This window comes from Athene noctua, chromosome 1 (assembly GCF_965140245.1).
Source record: "Athene noctua chromosome 1, bAthNoc1.hap1.1, whole genome shotgun sequence".
Classification (NCBI taxonomy): domain Eukaryota; kingdom Metazoa; phylum Chordata; class Aves; order Strigiformes; family Strigidae; genus Athene; species Athene noctua.
This window is the reverse complement of record NC_134037.1, coordinates 163,048,706-163,064,947: the sequence shown is the minus strand read 5'-3', so window position 1 is coordinate 163,064,947 and position 16,242 is coordinate 163,048,706. Positions and strand designations below refer to the sequence as shown.

Here is a 16,242-nt window from a genome sequence, read left to right as displayed (position 1 = left end):
TTGCTTTGGGTGCTAAATGGTGCCCATCTGGTGCCCAATTGCTTTGATGCTAAATTACTTGCTTTGAAGTCAGATTGCGTACCTCTGATTCTGTTTACAGACCAACTGTATTAAGGTAGAGAGTACCTCTGCTTTCAGTCTAAAAAAAAACAAACAAAAAAAAGGTCATTATTACTATTGGTCTAAAAAAAATCTACTCTTGGTTGAGAGTCTAAAAAATTCTAGAGTGGGGCCAATATTCAAAGGCAACTGGTGACTGCACAGAGCAAAGACACTGCTTACTTTTGAAACTGGTGGACACTACACAGGCCTGACACTTTCCTGTTAAGGCTTGGGCGTGTGGCTTAGCTAAAGTACCTTGGTGCGTTTCCCTCTATAGCTGTTTAATGGAGGTGGTTAGCAGAGCCTGTTCTTGCTGAACACCACAGAGCCACTTAATTAAATAACCATTCAGTTCCACCTTTGCAGATGACTGCTGAGACTGTAGAGAGAAACTGCTGTTTTACAATGGCACCGAGAATTCCCTAGCCTGGCAGTCCTGAGGCTGCCGTAGCAAGAATATGGCTCTATCCCGGGAATGGGTTTCTGCAGTACTTGTATTCCTCAGTCACCAAGGTGACCGCATGAACAGCAAGATTTTAAAAATCACTGCAGGTCTCGGTGAGTAACTCCACCAGAGCGAGAGCTCTCTGAGCATCAGCCGTATCAGCTGCACACAAGCTTACGTCAGGTAGCGCCTGCGAGACGGGCTCTGCAGCAGCTGTGCTGGTGGGACCACAGCAGGCACCTCAGCCCGCAGCTGCAGGGAGAGGGCAGGAGCGAGCCATCCCAGAGGCCTCCCACATCCTGTTGGACTCCCAAGGCTTCTCCAAAGGCCCTCCACCTCTCTCCTAATCCCCCCCACCCCTCCAACACCCCCCACCCCACTGTCCGATCTCAGCTTCACCTTAACTGCCAGAAGTTACAAGGATCTAGGAAGTGCTTTATGAGGGAAACGTGAAGGCAAACGTACCTTTTGGCACTGCTACACATGCCTAAGCGTTTATTTCTGTGAAAAAAATCTATTCTGTTGATTGACCTACCATGACCAAGTTAGCTTATCCTCCAGGATTTGGTGTTATTGCACATGCAGGAACAGCAAGCAAGGGTAATGAAAACCTACTCTGCTTCGTAGGCTGAGTAGTAAACAGAGCCATGTACAGTTCTCAGATACTGTGCACAGCAATATAATAAACCTCCTAGCATGAAACATCCTCACTGTGATATGCATTAAAGGAAGTCCTAGGTGCAGAAAATGGTTTGAGAAAGACCTGCCCAGAAGAGCTCCTTTCTTTCTTCATCTGGATTCAACAAAGGGCTCACAAGTCTCAGATGTACGCCCTTGCAGGAAGCAGTTGCTCTGAAGAAGCTGCACAGAGCCCTCCCCATTTTCTTCTGTCTGTCCATGAACCTTATACACACCCATGATGGATTCAGAGTGTTTTTCCCTTTAAAACCAGCCACCTTCTTGCAGCTAATCTTTAAAAACTGCCTCCCCTGCAGCTCTGACTGTAACATCTGAGTAAGCAGCAACCAAGGCCATTACATTTTTTTTTACAAAGGATTTTTTATTGCATAGAGGCTTAGATATTTTGCTGTACGTATAAAAATTTGAGATACAGTTTAAGTGAATGTTACTCTTGAGGGTTTTATTCCTTTGACACATCCTTCATCTACAGGAAGGCTTCGTTCTCCCAGGAAAGGAATCCAATGCAAGCTGCCAAGTGTCAGAAAATCTGCAGGGTGGGGAAACAGCAGTGAGAACAGCAGGCATGATATGCTGGCAGCACATGGGCTAAATCTGCCTGCCCATGTGGCACGCTGCAATGCAGTGCTGACACAGGAGAACATTTTTAGGGTAGGAGAATTCACCCCTTCTCACAATTCCATTACAGAAAGACATGGCTGACAGCCTGAGAGATGGCAGAATTTAGGAAGGAACTGGGCCTCTGGTGAACAACACTAGGTGACTGGGCAAGTAGGGTATTTTCCACAAAACCAGAGATGCTTTAATGCCAGTCGTTCAACAAGGTCAGCGTCACATGCTGGACACAAAGGCCTTGTGAGATGAGCTCGATGAGCTCGTTGCCCTGGTGCAGCAATGCCCTGGGCTGTGGACTCTGCCAAACAGAACTCCCCGGGGCTCAGCACTGCACACACAGCACGGTATGGTCTCCTCATTACAAGTAGCAGGCTTGTCCACTCACAGGGCAGCCCATCTCTCATTTGTTTAGCAATAAAACTTCATATAACTTACTCTTACTTATTCTGCAAAACCAGGAAGAAGTGTTCTCACAGCATTTTCCAGTGGCTAGCAAAACCAATTTAAAATAAAAGTTTAAAATGGCACAAGTCTTCCCAGAGAGAATTCCTCAGTGATGTAAACAGGAGACTGAAAAACACCTTTGTTTTGTTGGTTTTACTATGTGAATGAACCACTTTGTTCCCATGGTTATTTCGAGGGCCCCATTCCTAGTCAGAATTTCCAATCCTTGTTGCACAAAATAAAAGTGACAGGTCTGAAATCAAAGCTAGTAAACATTTCTAAAAACTGAAACTCTCTTCGTATGTGAGGTGATGACCTCAAAAGGGGAAAGTAAGTTTTTTCGTTTATTAAAGAGTAACATTACATCAAACTCCCACTGAGCTTACAAAGGGCAGGCAGGAATAGAATTCCCATTTTGCTGCAGAACAGAGAGATGTGAAACGAACAGATACAAAAATCACATACCAAACAAGTCAGGGAATATAATCCTAGCACTAGGCTGTACTCACTTTGCTAATGGACTTGATCTAATAAAGCAATGATTGCTTAAACTCTGAAAAAAGGGAAGGAATTCAGCACAAGGGGAGTGAAAACCCAAAACTTTAACAAATTTTGTAAAGTTCATTTTGTTCTTTTATGCAGAAAGATGTCCATTTTTCTCAGTAGAATATGGTGGATGTTACATAGCATAACCTGTAGCATATCTGTTACCTTGGGAAGTTCCAAGGCATAAGATTTGGTGCTTCCAGCTAAACCATCTATAACTTGTCATGTATTTAACTAACATGGAATGGCTGATTCTTTTCAGTCTTCCTATCGTGTGACCCAAGGCCAAGAGGTCTTATTGTGTCATCCTGTCTGGCATGCCTCTCATGCATTTTTTTCCCAATTTAACCATCTCTTTACACATCAGGACTTCCTGTGCAATTGGTTGGGTGTAAAAATTCAGGTAGATTAAGAGCAGAGAAGGAATACTGTGCTAAGACCTCCTAAATCATGACCCATGGCTGCCAAGTTTCCTGGTGGTAACTGCAATTCCTGCAAAGAATAGGGATGATATGGGTGTGCAAATACACTGAAACATCACAGGATACAAATATTACAAGAACTCAGATAATGGTGATAGTTCAAACTGCACCCAAATCAAAACATAATGGGATTAATATGTCAATGCCATTATCGAACACCAGTATGTCAAATAAATTCTATACCTGAGAGACTCTTCAATCATCCTTCTTCTCCACTTGTGTTTTCAATTTCTCTTCACGTTCCTTCTTCAGTTTTTCTTCAATTTTTTTGCTCTGGTACATTTTTACTCCAGCAAATGCTAAGCAAAGAATCAATGTTTTAGCTGCCAAAATGTACATCAGCAATGGGAAATTCTCCAAAGCCTGAAATGCAAAATAATATATTTAAGCAGTTACTGGAACACTTGGACAATTAAAAATTAATCTACAGGGATGCTATACAGCTTCCTTGCAACAACAGCATTATTCGGAGCAATGGTAATGCTCCTCTGTTCATGCTTTTTTTTTCTCGAAGGAAACTTTAAGCCAGGCAGATCACTATATAGGGGAAAGGACAAAACGAAGTTCATTCAAGTTTGTATATGAAGCCCCTTTGAACAGGTCTTTGTGGCTTTTGCTTGTTTAACAGCAAATGGAATACTCCCATGATCTGGAGCTGAAAAGGGGGAAGAATTGAGTATCTTAGGATAATTGTAAAAGAGAAACTTTGAACAATTCTCACATGAGCCAAGGATCCATGCATATCAGATATCAGATGTGATCCCCCTAAACACTTTTGTGTTCCTAGAAATTCTAATCCATGGTATTTTTGAAATTAACTTCCCCAGATCTGCAAGGTGTAGATAAATGCCTTTAAACTGGAAGAAAAGTAAAAGACCAATGATTCAGTTTCAGGAGTTTTCAATGCCTGGAACCACTGATATTGCACAACATATTTTAATGTTATAAAAGTATGCTACTGTAAGTGCACATGGAGTGGAAAATAAAGTGCAGATGGCCAACACTGTGAACTCAGACTACAAATACAATGAGAACGGCACCAGCACTCAGTGAAAGATGTCAATTCCAGAAGGATGTTGAAGGCACATGCACTTCCCAGGCCACTGTTTCAAAAGGCCGCCTTGCCAGCAGGATTGGTCTGGTCTTTAAGGGGTGCACAGCAGGTTCGTAATGCCAGCTTCCCCTCAGCAAGCTTCCCAGTGGCCCCCCTGCGCCCTTGGCAGGCCTTCCAGCATTTCATAAAGCTGTTTGCCCATTGTCAAACTACTGAACTTAGAAAAAGCCTGGTATCCACCGTTAGCATGTCCCCTTAAAGTCCACGAATCAGAGGCACAAGTGGGGTCTTTTATAACACTGATCTCTACAAGATGCATATTACCTTTGACCTCAGGCCACTCCACTCTAATTCTGAAAAAAATCACCATGCTCTGTTAATCTCCCCACATATTAAAAGTTGCAACCTCTTTAAATCACAGCTTTGCAACACCAGAAAGGTAAAGCCAAGGCTCGGGGTTAGCACTGCTTTCTTGATAAATGGTTTGATTTAACATGTTAAAATTGTTAATGCAGGAAGTACTTGCTCAAACACTTCTGTGCCTTATACACAAACCCTGCTGAGTGTTTATGGCCCCAATACCCTAAAAGACATAGTGGAGAAAGCATCCTCCAGTAACAAAGAGCTGAACAACCAGCCTGAGAAAAGCCCAGAAAAAGGAAAGTCAGGAGGAGCAGAGGCAAGCAGAGCAGAGCCTGCCTACCAGTGGCTGTGCTCAGGTCTGAAGTGTGAGGCCCCAACAGCAAGTACTGGGGCCAGCGAACAAGGTGCAAGTACATATGGCAAGAAAAAACAACGACGAGTCCTCTGTCCCTGAGGTGCAGAGAGTGTGGTGGTTAAACAACCTTCACCTAGGCAAGGAAACCATCTTTAAACACAGGACCCACCCAACCACATCTTACATGCATCTGCTTGAAAAAGCAGAAATTCCCTCCTTTATGAATGTGAAACATCCTCACCTTCCAGTTAAATGCCACCATCTTGGCTGCGTGATGATACTGCCTGTCTTGCAGCAGGACGTGCCCCGCACCGATGAGCGTCACACTTCTAAAGGCACAGACTGGGGCAGGAGCATCTTGAATAAATGGAAATTTAAAAAGAATTAGCCAATCTGTTTCTACTCAGCATGTCCACCCTGCACCTCTCTGACAAGCTCATCTGTTGCACAGCGCCTGGCAGCCTACCAGTGCCACACAGTTTAGGAATGACCTACATGGGCCTTTTTGGAGTTGAGTGACAGGAGCAATGTCCGTGCTGCTGAAGATCAGGAGTTTGACAGGCCCCGGGCAGGTGCCACGCTTGCGCAGAGCAGAGGCTGGGCTTCCACCACACGCAGCACGTCCCAGCAGCTGCCCAACCAAAAACACAGTGCTGGCTGCTTTCAAAAGCTTGACACGTGTGTGCAGCACACCCCCTCACTGATGTTTGAGATCAAGCAGACAGAAGTGCACCCAGAAGAGCTGTCTTGTGGTTTTTAAGCCCAACTGCTCTGTTTGGAGCCTGAATGCCTAATGAATTCTAGTATGTAGTATAATTTACCAGTTCTCTCTGATTTACCAATAAACTAAGTTCTCCACACAGCCCACAATAACACAGAAACAAACCAACCAGTTGTATGTTTGGTGATCGACCTACGTTTCGAGCTGAACTTCAGGGCCAAGAAATGCCCGAGGGGATGCTGAAGGCTGCAGTGTGCAGCCACAACACTGCCATCCAGTCTCTGCTTGGTGCTCCACCAGCACTGACACTGTTTCAGCTGCTGGATTTCAACTTAGGCATGTTTCCCTGCCTGACCCCCTCGAGGCGTCTCCTGTATGTTTAACAACAGAGTCACTGTCAAAAGGCAGGAGGAAGCCCTACAGCTTAGTCCAAACCTCCACCAGCAGCTGGGCTGAATAAATCACCACCACACCACAATAGCTGCTGCTGACCTTTCTTCAGAAACAAGAAGTCAAGTTAAATGTTCTCGCAGCTCCTGTGCTGCTCAGCCAGCTTCTTCAGAGATGCCCTTATTTCTCCTCCTAGGGCATCCTCTTCTCTCCTCTAACCCCAGCTGCGAAATCCTCACCCTACAGAGACTCTGGAAACATCCTCACGGAGAGACACCACCGGAGATCTCTGTTACCAAGATCGAAGTATATGGAAGCAGTGGCATGGCCAACTTGTTTGTTATTCAGTGTTTACTTTGTTGATCCGGAGTTGTGCAGCTCCCTTCTGCTGTTGATAAAATGTCAGGGCAGCTGTGAACGAATGAATCAGTAGTGTTACACCTCCAATAAGAAAGTCATTTTAACTTCTGATGTTTCCTCCAGAATTTCAGTGACCATTATGATTTGAAGGCCCCTGCCAGATGGTTGCAGCAAAAACCCCAAATCAGAGCAGAATCTGGTTCTCAGTGCATGGTTCAGACAGCTACATGCTTCTCAATGAAACCCCAGTTACACAAGCCTGATCTGAATGGACTGCACTGCCCAACTGGGGTGTCCTCAGAATGCTGACTTGGGTGGGAGCTGCATGAGACACAGTCTTCACTCTTCTCCTAAATTGCCATAAATCCTGCGCTTCAGTCAGAATCAATTTTGCAACATGTTGTAAAAAGGCAAGAATTCAGCCATTCAGACAGGCTAGCATCTGGCGTATGATGCTGAAAATGGTGTTTTAGTCATTTTTTACATACAGAAAAAGTTTTAGACTCAGCAAACGTTATGTGAGCCCATCTGTGGGGTGTGATTGCAGGGTACTGTCCCACCAGCAAGAAGTGGCATATAATGTGTATCACAGTGTGCACTCCTGCAAATGCTCTTGGTTGCAAGTTGATTATTTAAGCATTCAGCGCAACACTTCTGTAACATTTCCGCTCTGCTGAGACACCAGCCTGAATTGTATCCACTAGGAGTAGCTGCACTGAAGTCACAAAGGACGGGAAGTAAAGAAATTCTCCCTTTGTTCTGAAGAGTGGTGTTTTGATGCAAAACGTTTCCTGTGAGAGCTGACACTTTTGATGGTCTGTCCTCACAGTGTCTTTTGCGGTTGGAACTGAGCTCTCCATGTTGCATTCCCACATCCTGTGCCACCAGCCTCCAGTGGTCAAGCAGTTCTATCCATTTCAGCTCTTGACTCTTCTGGTCTCCATCTCTATCCAGACCTTATTAAATACAGCTGAAACCCCAGAGCAGGAAAAAATGGGTGGAGCTGGGGCACAGGGCAAAGAGAAGTGAGTGGGAGGAGGATAGAAAAAGGCGGGATTCGCTTCACATTTGAAAAGCACCATTTGTTAGCACTGAGGTTGTCAGTTCAAAAGCAAAAAGCTCAGACACTGTACTTTCAAGGTTGTGATATCTTAAAAGCATGCAGGCAAATAAATATCTGAATGTTCATGTTTGCCTTTTCAGAGGCAGATAAGGCACAGATAGGAGTACAGAACACACCTACAGTCAGGCATTGTTTGTTCCCCAAGAAAATGCAAGCTCCCTTAACAAACACAGCACAGGGAACACAGGGAACAGAGACTGGGCCCCACGGAAGGTCGCTATTACCTTCACTCACAAGCAAGGAGGTTTCGTGTTGAGCCACATGAGAAAGAAACAGGAGCACTAGGCTCTGCCTGAAGCTCTGATGGAGACTCTGTGACAGACGCTCCATAAGCTGTCTATCACCTACTTGTAGACTCCTATGCAGAGTAGGGATAAAACGGCATCACTCTCACACGTATCAGTGGCCTTCACTGTGACTGCACCTCAATCACGAGCCTATTTACACTCAAACCTCCCCTGTGAAGCAAATCAAACTACTACAGATGGAAAAGGAAGAGGGGGTCTGACCGTATCGCACATCTTAGCGCTGTACTAGCAATCCGCTGTTAGCTCCAAATGCTTTGAGGTCTTCTGCGTCCAGAGCAAGCAGACAGGGTCACCAATGTAGCCCTAGAGGCTTGTGTCCTCAGCAGGGCTAAAGAGCTTCCAGGGTGAGCTGCACCAAGTCGCAGAGCTTTAGCTGATAACAGCCCCAGGATCTCTGTACAACGCTGTGTTGTGCAACACAGACCACCCCAGACAGACTAAGGAGTTGGGCCCCAGTCAGATGGGAAGTCTGTGGTGGAGCACAGAATTGAATCCAGGTCTCTCAGCCACTGAATTACAGCTTCAGTCCACCACAGCAACCACATCACAGCCCAGCCACTCACGCCATTGTTTGCTTATGCAGCGGCAGAACATCGACTCGCCTGCATGCACCAGAAAACATCTACACAGGCATCTGGGTACTCACAAACCCACTTGAGTTGTCTTGGCTGCACATTTCACTCAGCTTGCCAGTAACTCCATCTACTCAACAAAATGGGACTTGAGTTATTGTCTACTGGGGATTTCTGAGCAACTCCATTTTATCCACTTTCTGAAAAGCTGTAAAAGTCACCAGCCACAAGGCCTCAGAAAGCAGTGAGCTACTAGGATTATCTGACTGCATTTAAAATGGAGTTGATGGCTGAATGCATCCTGAGCTTAGAAATGGGGTTTCACTCCACGCGTCTCTTGGTGCTGCTTTAGCACACATATTTCAGGAAGCAAAATGCATGCTTCCCACACGGACAGTCATTGGAGGTCCCACCATTACATGGGACCTGCTGCGTGACGCATCAGGCTGAGCATCTGCAAGACAGGATCCGGCCTCCTCAAAAAAAAAGAAAAAGGCTACAGGGTCATGGAAAAACATAGTAATATGGCAAAACGCAAAGGCTGCAGAGAAACACAGTAGAAACAACTGTGAGCCAGAGCTGCTGCACTAACAATACATCACAAACCACTGCCACAAAACTCAGTGCTTATTAAGTCAGAAGCACTCGGACCTGTGCACATTTACAGCCTCTATGTGCAGGTGGGTCAAGACATCACTCCACAAAAAGACCTGGGTAATCACTTGTTTTATTCTAGTGTCACCGATACATAATCCTAAACTAACACCAACTCAAGGCACATCAAAAATATAAAGCTGTATAAGATCTTCATACCTGAAAAAGCAGAAATTAAAAAATTAGTGATTCCTCTGGCAGCTCCTCACATGTTTCAAACTCTGGAAAATAACAACAGAGCAGATGGGATGTATCAGTCGTGGTATCTGGATTAAAATCAAATCACAACTAAAAACGTCAGTGGCACATCAGACTGTTCCACCGCGGCATCATTCCAGGCATGTCCTAGGGCTCCTGCAATCTGCAGGGACTCACCTGCTGCCACCACCTTGCCCCAGGAGGGTCTGATGGGCCGGCAGCCTCCCCTGACTCCATCCCTTCGCTTCCCTTACCCAGCCCTGCCCTGCCCTGGGCACCTTTCCTGGTCCCTGCAGCACCGGGAGACCAGCACAGCCAGCAACCCACACACACACTTGAGGTAACCAAACTTTGTCAATAAATGATAACTTCAGGTCGCTCCTTCTTACTTATTTGCCTCATTTTTTCTTAAGAAGACATCAAGACTCGGCAGATTCCTAGGCGGTAAGGCGCCCTTCCAGTCGGCCGTTGTGCATCGCGCCTGCGGCCACACGCCGGGAGGCGGCCGCAGCGGGCCTGCCCGCGGCTTCGGGCCAGCTAGCGCCTCCCCAGCTACTCTTAAACCGCACGCTGCCTCCTCCGGGAGGCGGCCGGGAGGCCGCGGGCTACGGCGGGGCAGGTCCTGCTCTGCGGCCGCCGGGCCCACCGGCTGGCGCCAGGGCGGGAACCGGGGCCCTGCCGGGGTCAGGCGGGCAGGGCGGCCGGCAGGCAGCCGGGGGAGGGCGCGGGGACAGGCAGAAGGCTGGGGATCTGCGGGTGCCGGGACGGGCAGGGCGGGGAGCGGGCCGGGGGTGCGGGCAGCAATGCAGGCAGAGCAGGCCGGGCGGGTCGGGGGCCGGGGGGACCGACCTCTGCCCGCCTGCCCGCCGCCCGGCGCCGCGGGTGCCCGCGCCACAGAGGGCGGGGAGGGGGGGGCGGAAGGCGCCGGAATCGCGTCTCCTACCTCACGGGGCGGCCATGGCGCTGGGCGGGGGGGCGCGACAAACTACATCTCCCAGGAGCGGCAGCGGCAGGGCCCGGCGGGGCAGGGCCCGGCAGCGCGGACGGGTCCCCTCGCCCTGCCTCCTCCCTGGCGCCTCGCCCGCCAGCCCGCCGTACCCCGGCAGCCGCCTGAGGCCGGAGCGGAGAGCAGCCCACCCCCGCTTCTTCCCCCCCAAAAATAACAGTTCTGAGGCAAAGCAATCCCCACATGTCCCAGGGGTGTAGTTCCCAGGGCAAAGCAGTCCGGGTCCCCGTCCTCACCTCCGCCGAGCGGCCTCACAGCCCGCCACCGGGTGCAGGGCCGGGCCAGAGCCGGGACCTGCCGCCGGGTATCGGCGGGGAGCGTGGCCCGAGCCGGTCTGGCAGTGCTGGGGCAGCTGGGGCACCGGCCGAGGTCTGCAGGGGCGCTCCTCCGCCTGCGCCCTGCCCGAAGGGGGGGCCTCTCCCTGGCTGGAGGGGGAGCGGGGGAGCCGGCACACACCCGCAGGCCGGCTGGGGAGGTGGGGGAAGAAGGGCACCCTGCGGCGAGGGAGGCTCACCAAAAGGTTGCAGGGGCCTGAGGAGCCTCCCCCAGCGCTCATGGACCGACATGGATCAAAGTCTTATTACTGTGCCAGCAAAAGGCACATCTGGGGCATGGCAGCAGCTGCTGTGCCAAATCTCAGGACCAGTCTCCGAAACAAGCCAAAGCTTCCCAACAAAACAAGCCCTTTTTATTTCTCTTTAAGGTGAGAAAAACAAAATTGTCGGAAATGCAGCGCCAGACGTGACTTGTTTCAGCCAAAACTTTATAAAAACAAACAAGCTCACACGATACGACAGCCAGCACGGGAACTTTTAGCTTAAGCGTTTTAAGTCTGGCAACATGAATAGGAGCTAACCCCAAAGTCTTACAAGTGAAGCACGTTTTAATACTAGAAGTGTCACTGGTTCTGCTTCCAAGTATTCCCTGAGAGCCAGCATTGTGATATATCAGCAGCATGGGAGAGGACAAACCATCTTGAAAACTACTTCCCAGCCAGTGGAAACCAGCACCCAACATGGGAATCTCTTAGAAAGCACAGCAATGGGACAGCCTTGATAGCTGGGTATAGAAATCCCTCCTCTGAAAGCCAGAAGGCAGGATCTCAGTGGTTTACACTGAGCCCTGACTGATGGGATGTAACCAGTGCCTCCATCACCCAGCTTGCATCCCAGGTAGGCAGATTGCTCTGGAGCACCAAGGAGCAGCAGAAGAGACAGCTTGGCCAGCAATGAATTTGAGATTATGAACTTCTGGAAGCTGCCCTAGACAACCAGAACATGCTCCTAGATGAGGCTGCTAGTTTAGCAGCTCTTCTGCTATAAAACAGGCCTTGTCAGAAGGCTGTGAGTCAATCTTTGCTGCCATTGAATAATGAAATAAAAATGGAAGCCAGATGATTAAAAAAAAAACAGTTTGGAAGGAATGTGTGCAGGTATAGGTTACCTCCTATGATTCATACCATAACACATTGTTCAGTCAATAGATTGAGATTTTGATATTTTACTGTATGACCACTAATTCATGATTATTCTGAGGTGGGAACATCCAGATCTGCTTCTGGATTTTAAAAAAGCTAAAAATAAATCAAGTTATTTATTCTCTTGGGTTTTATTTTCCTGAAGAACAGAATATCAAAGCAAAGCACAATCATGCCTTTTTCTTGGGTATTCCCCAAGCAGCTGTGCCAAAGTCTTCATGGGAAACAGTAATGTTGATTTCCTCAGCACTCTCTTCCACATTGACCTGTCTGTTAATTTAATGAACAGTTTCCCAGCTGTTTGTAATTCCAGTGAGTTCCCTGCACGTGGCTGTATAATTAATCATTGCTGATGTTTCCAAAAAGTCAAGGTGATCCAGGGCTTGTTTTGTCCCTTGCACCCAAGTTTTCATGGATCACACACTTGAGGTCTTCTCGATTCAGAACCTGGCTTTTGTACTTCTCACCCCAGTCCTCAACGATGTACTGATGGTAGGGATCATTGGAGTGCTCTCGCCTCTTTGATTTCACAGTACTCACCAAGATCGCCACAATAATGAAGGAGAACATCCCAATCATCACCATCAAATAAAGGATAACATAGTCAAAGTTTTCAGCATCAACCTTGGCTTGCAATTTATCTGCCGCTTCTGTCATGTTTTTCCTCCAACCGTTCATGTAAGTGAGAAAGGTTTCCTTGAAAATATCTTCCACAGCCCGAGTGAAGTTTTGCATTTCAGCCATCCTTGCAAGGTACAGCAACTAAAGACAACATGATACTTATTTTAATCAAATATCTATATGAAGACAAAAGTTACATTGGTTTCTCTTGTCTGCATTAGGACGATTAATTAATAACACCTGCCACTTGGAAGTGCAGTACCAATTTTAGATCAGCTGAGGATCCCCATCTCTGAGTGGTTCAACATGTTCAGACACCCAAGGAGGTTTTACTTCTCTCCTTACTCAGGTCACTTTGGGTCTGTGGGAAGCCAAATACACCTTGGTGAAGACCAGTGAGTGTGGGCCCCCGTGACCCATGTTACAGGGGTCAAGGCACACTGCCTTCCCTGCTGAGGCAAAATACGGAGTGAAGTAGCATTTTGCCCAGGAGAAGACAAAGTACATATCAGGTCCTTTGAAGGCTGGCACAGTGCCACTCCACGCAGCTGCCCGGGATCTCTCAGGGAGGGGTATGACCTGCCCCCTTTCCTGTTTGGTCTCAGACTTTACATCTGGTGTAAAGGCTGGTGTACCCGTGTAAGACAAAATGGGTCCGTGGGAGCATAACAGCCAGACAGTTTACTCTAAATGGTAGCCCGATAGAGAGAGGCGGGACAAGGAGGCAGAGCCCCCATACCTTGGTTGGTCGTTAGAGCCGGCCTCCCCAAAGGGGCATGGGCGCTGAGGAGTGCTGCAAAGCCACGTCTGTCCTGCCCTTCTCCCAGCTTTCCCAAAGCTTGCCACAGCCAGACCCAGCTGCTGCTCAGAAAACCGTGAGTCAGGTCTCCATCCCACAGGAGACATCCCCTTCCAGCACGCTCCTGCCGCAGAGCTCACTCCCACACAGGGACAAGGCTGGCCCGGTTTCATATGGACGTGGTGCAGATACCCCTGCTCCAGGACCTGTTGGGAGCTGTTACTTTCAATGGTCTTTCTCGAAGGCTGGATTTTAGTGTTGCTAGCAGAGGGGAAAAGGGTGGGAGAGGGACCCTGCTGAGGCTCCCAGACTGTTAATGCTTGAGCAGAGTGATAGGGAGGTGTGGGAGAGATAATGGAAAGATACCTGCTCAGCAACTGATTATTTGTCAGTCCAAATAGTCTCCTGATCCAGTCACTTTGTGCTGATCCATCTGGTCCTGCTTGATCTGAGCTAGGTCAGGGACAGAAACTATCACATACTGACTTCAATGAAGGAGCTCTCAAGAAGCTCTGAGAAAAGCCACTGTCCTTTTCTGCCTTTCCTACATAAAGAGGAGGGTGTGACTGGATTGCAGCCTGCTAGCCTGCAAAAAGCAAAGGGTGTGGAACAGCATTTCAGTCTGATGCTCCTGTGTAACATGTCTTTCAATGCTTCAGGCCAACCAAGCCCTACAACATGAGGCCAAGCTTCCAAAAGTCACTTGATCTCAGTGCAGTCTTCAAGCAATGATGAGCTTATTGCAGCCTGTGGTAAGAGGCGGTGAGTTTTCATCACTAATAAGAAATTGAGGTGTCTTTTGAACTGGAGTTCAGCAATCTGTCTACATTCCTCTGGTTGTTGGACTAGCCTTGCAGTATCAGTGTGCACAGAGCAGGCACACACAGAAGGACACAGGCACACATATGTGTAGGTCTCTGCAGTTATACTCTGTTACTCACACACACTCAAACATAGGGGATAAAGGTAATCTAATGAAAGTAAGCGAGCTAATACAAAATGCCTTGAAACTTTTTTGTGTGTAAAATCTCTCTGCTTTTTCTTTTGATTCAGAACAGAAATTACTATGCTTTTTCAATAGGAAATAAAGAATTACCAGCAGAAACTTACCTTTCTTGTGCCCTTCTCTAACGAAATTCACGATAGCACTCAGGATTTTAAAACTTCACTGGATAATATGATGATACTCTCAAAAGAAGCAGAGATATCTTAAACGTGAAGTAGCCTCCAGCCTGCACAAGGCTATAAGCAATTGTCTGTTAAGTAAGTGCCTTGTACTGCACGCTTTATGTTTATATTAATTTAAATGCTAAATCTAATCTCACCTGGAAAGTCAAATATTGGCTGATAGCTTACATCAGTCATCCTGTCAGATGCTGAGTATTTATGGTTATTACTGCAATTTCATGTATTGTAAAAGAGCAGTGCCATGCTTTCCTAGGGGTAAACATTGATGCAGCTCGATCTTTGTTGACCCAGACAGAAGAAGAGTAAAGATGAGGTCTGTAAAATAATAATAATAATAATAATACCAACAACAATAATTCCCTTGGCTGAAATGGGCACGTAGAAGCTGAGCACTGAGCAGGCAGTGCAAAAGGCCTGTCAGCCTGTAAGGCTGCTTAGCGCCCACGGTTTGCCTTTCCTTTTCTTTTACCAGGATCATGCTTGTTAGTGACCAACCCCTTGGTGAAGCCCTTGCTGCGAGAAGCAGGTCCTCATACACAGCCAGGATGAGCCTCTCTGAGCTCGGCTCTCTGTACGCCTCACTCATGATCTGGAGCAGAAAAAGACAAAAAATTACTAAAAAAAAAAAAAAAAAAAGCAGAATTAGTTAATGTTGATTTTATTTCTAGCAAATAGCAATTGCTGACACCTAACTGAAAGGCTCTGAGTCACACCTTAGAAAATAAGTGTGCTCAGTGAAATGAGACAACTTTGTTTTCTGTCAGCAGCAGCTCCTGGCCTTGATGGTGATGTCCAAGGCAGGGCGATTAGGGTGGGATTGTGGTGCAAAGTGATCCACAAGCACATGGGCTGGGACAGACTTTCTGTAAAAAATATTTTCATTTTGCAGGTAGTCCTGCCTAAGCAATTTGCAGAGAAAGCAATTTCTCAGGTAGCTCTGCTTTGAGGAAGATAAAGCAAACATGGACTACCCCTGAATCAAGAACACACATGAGAAAAAGGGAGATACACTCTTGGTACGGAAAAGTGTTAATCTCTGAGGAAGTGCTGCTAGTGCTGTGCTGCTGACATTGTCATGGTTACAGCTATCATTTCTTCTGGATGATTTTCTGTGCATGAACACCTCCCAGCACGGGGGCGAGCTGCTGGCAGCATTTCCTCTCTGATCCCCCGCTTCTCTCTGGCAGTTTCCCGCGTGCCCTCAGCTCGGCCCCTTGAAGTTGAGGTAGCTGGCAAGCTGCTTCTGTTTGCTTTTACAAAACCCATAAGCCAGTGGCACCGTGGCAAGTCCAGCCCTTTGCATTGAACAGCTGGAGACACACCCTCATTGGTCCTGGCTGGATAAAGTCACCTGGAGGCACCAAGACGCTGTTAGAGGAGCTCCCAAATGCCGGGCTGTGAGCCTGCCTCTGGAGTTAAGAGAGGAGTCATAGCCACGGAGGTCCCCAAGCAGAGTAGCTGCCCTAGACTCCTGATAACCTGGTGAAAGTATTTATCCCTCCTCCAACCAACTTCTTCTACCATCTGTTTCTGGCCGGTCCTGTTTGGCCAATACTTGCAGGAGTACACTCACACACATGCACAGGCATACCTACATATATAAGACACATATGTTATCAAGCAGACATGAAATTTAACTGCCAACTCTGTTCTCAACAAAACCAGAAGAGTCCTTGAATAATCCTGTTCTGCTGTGTCCCCCCCGAAGGTCACATTTGCT

General features: G+C 47.6%; 2 protein-coding genes across 6 annotated transcripts; both read right to left on the bottom strand.

Moving 5' to 3' along the window:
• Window positions 1-1,605: 1,605 nt before the first annotated feature.
• On the bottom strand, window positions 1,606-10,711 carry SMIM11 (small integral membrane protein 11). 5 transcript variants are annotated; one of them, XM_074929044.1, is made up of 5 exons: window positions 10,375-10,411; window positions 9,393-9,454; window positions 5,347-5,462; window positions 3,517-3,696; window positions 1,606-1,775 (listed from the first exon to the last, which is right to left on the bottom strand). In XM_074929044.1, exons 3-4 carry the CDS (start codon window positions 5,365-5,367, stop codon window positions 3,529-3,531), a joined length of 189 nt encoding a protein of 62 aa, XP_074785145.1. In that variant the 5' UTR covers window positions 5,368-5,462; window positions 9,393-9,454; window positions 10,375-10,411; the 3' UTR covers window positions 1,606-1,775; window positions 3,517-3,528. The 5 variants fall into 5 exon arrangements, with proteins under 5 accessions (XP_074785145.1, XP_074785154.1, XP_074785171.1 ...); XM_074929053.1 differs by lacking the exon at window positions 10,375-10,411 and adding an exon at window positions 9,821-10,344; XM_074929070.1 differs by lacking the exons at window positions 9,393-9,454; window positions 10,375-10,411 and adding an exon at window positions 10,674-10,711.
• A 1,353-nt stretch (window positions 10,712-12,064) lies between these two features.
• Window positions 12,065-13,129, bottom strand: KCNE2 (potassium voltage-gated channel subfamily E regulatory subunit 2). Its single transcript, XM_074929023.1, has one exon. The coding sequence runs from the start codon at window positions 12,656-12,658 to the stop codon at window positions 12,281-12,283; it is 378 nt and encodes a 125-aa protein (XP_074785124.1). The 5' UTR covers window positions 12,659-13,129; the 3' UTR covers window positions 12,065-12,280.
• Between the last annotated feature and the right edge of the window lie 3,113 nt (window positions 13,130-16,242).

Excerpts from the sequence above, each read along its gene's own strand:
- SMIM11 (XM_074929035.1), bottom strand. Across the intron at positions 3,697-5,346 it reads TGGTGGCATTTAACTGGAAG|GCTTTGGAGAATTTCCCATT; the intron begins GTGAGGATGTTT and ends TTTGCATTTCAG.
- KCNE2 (XM_074929023.1), bottom strand. The coding sequence starts at position 12,658 with ATGGCTGAAATGCAAAACTTCACTCGGGCTGTGGAAGATATTTTCAAG.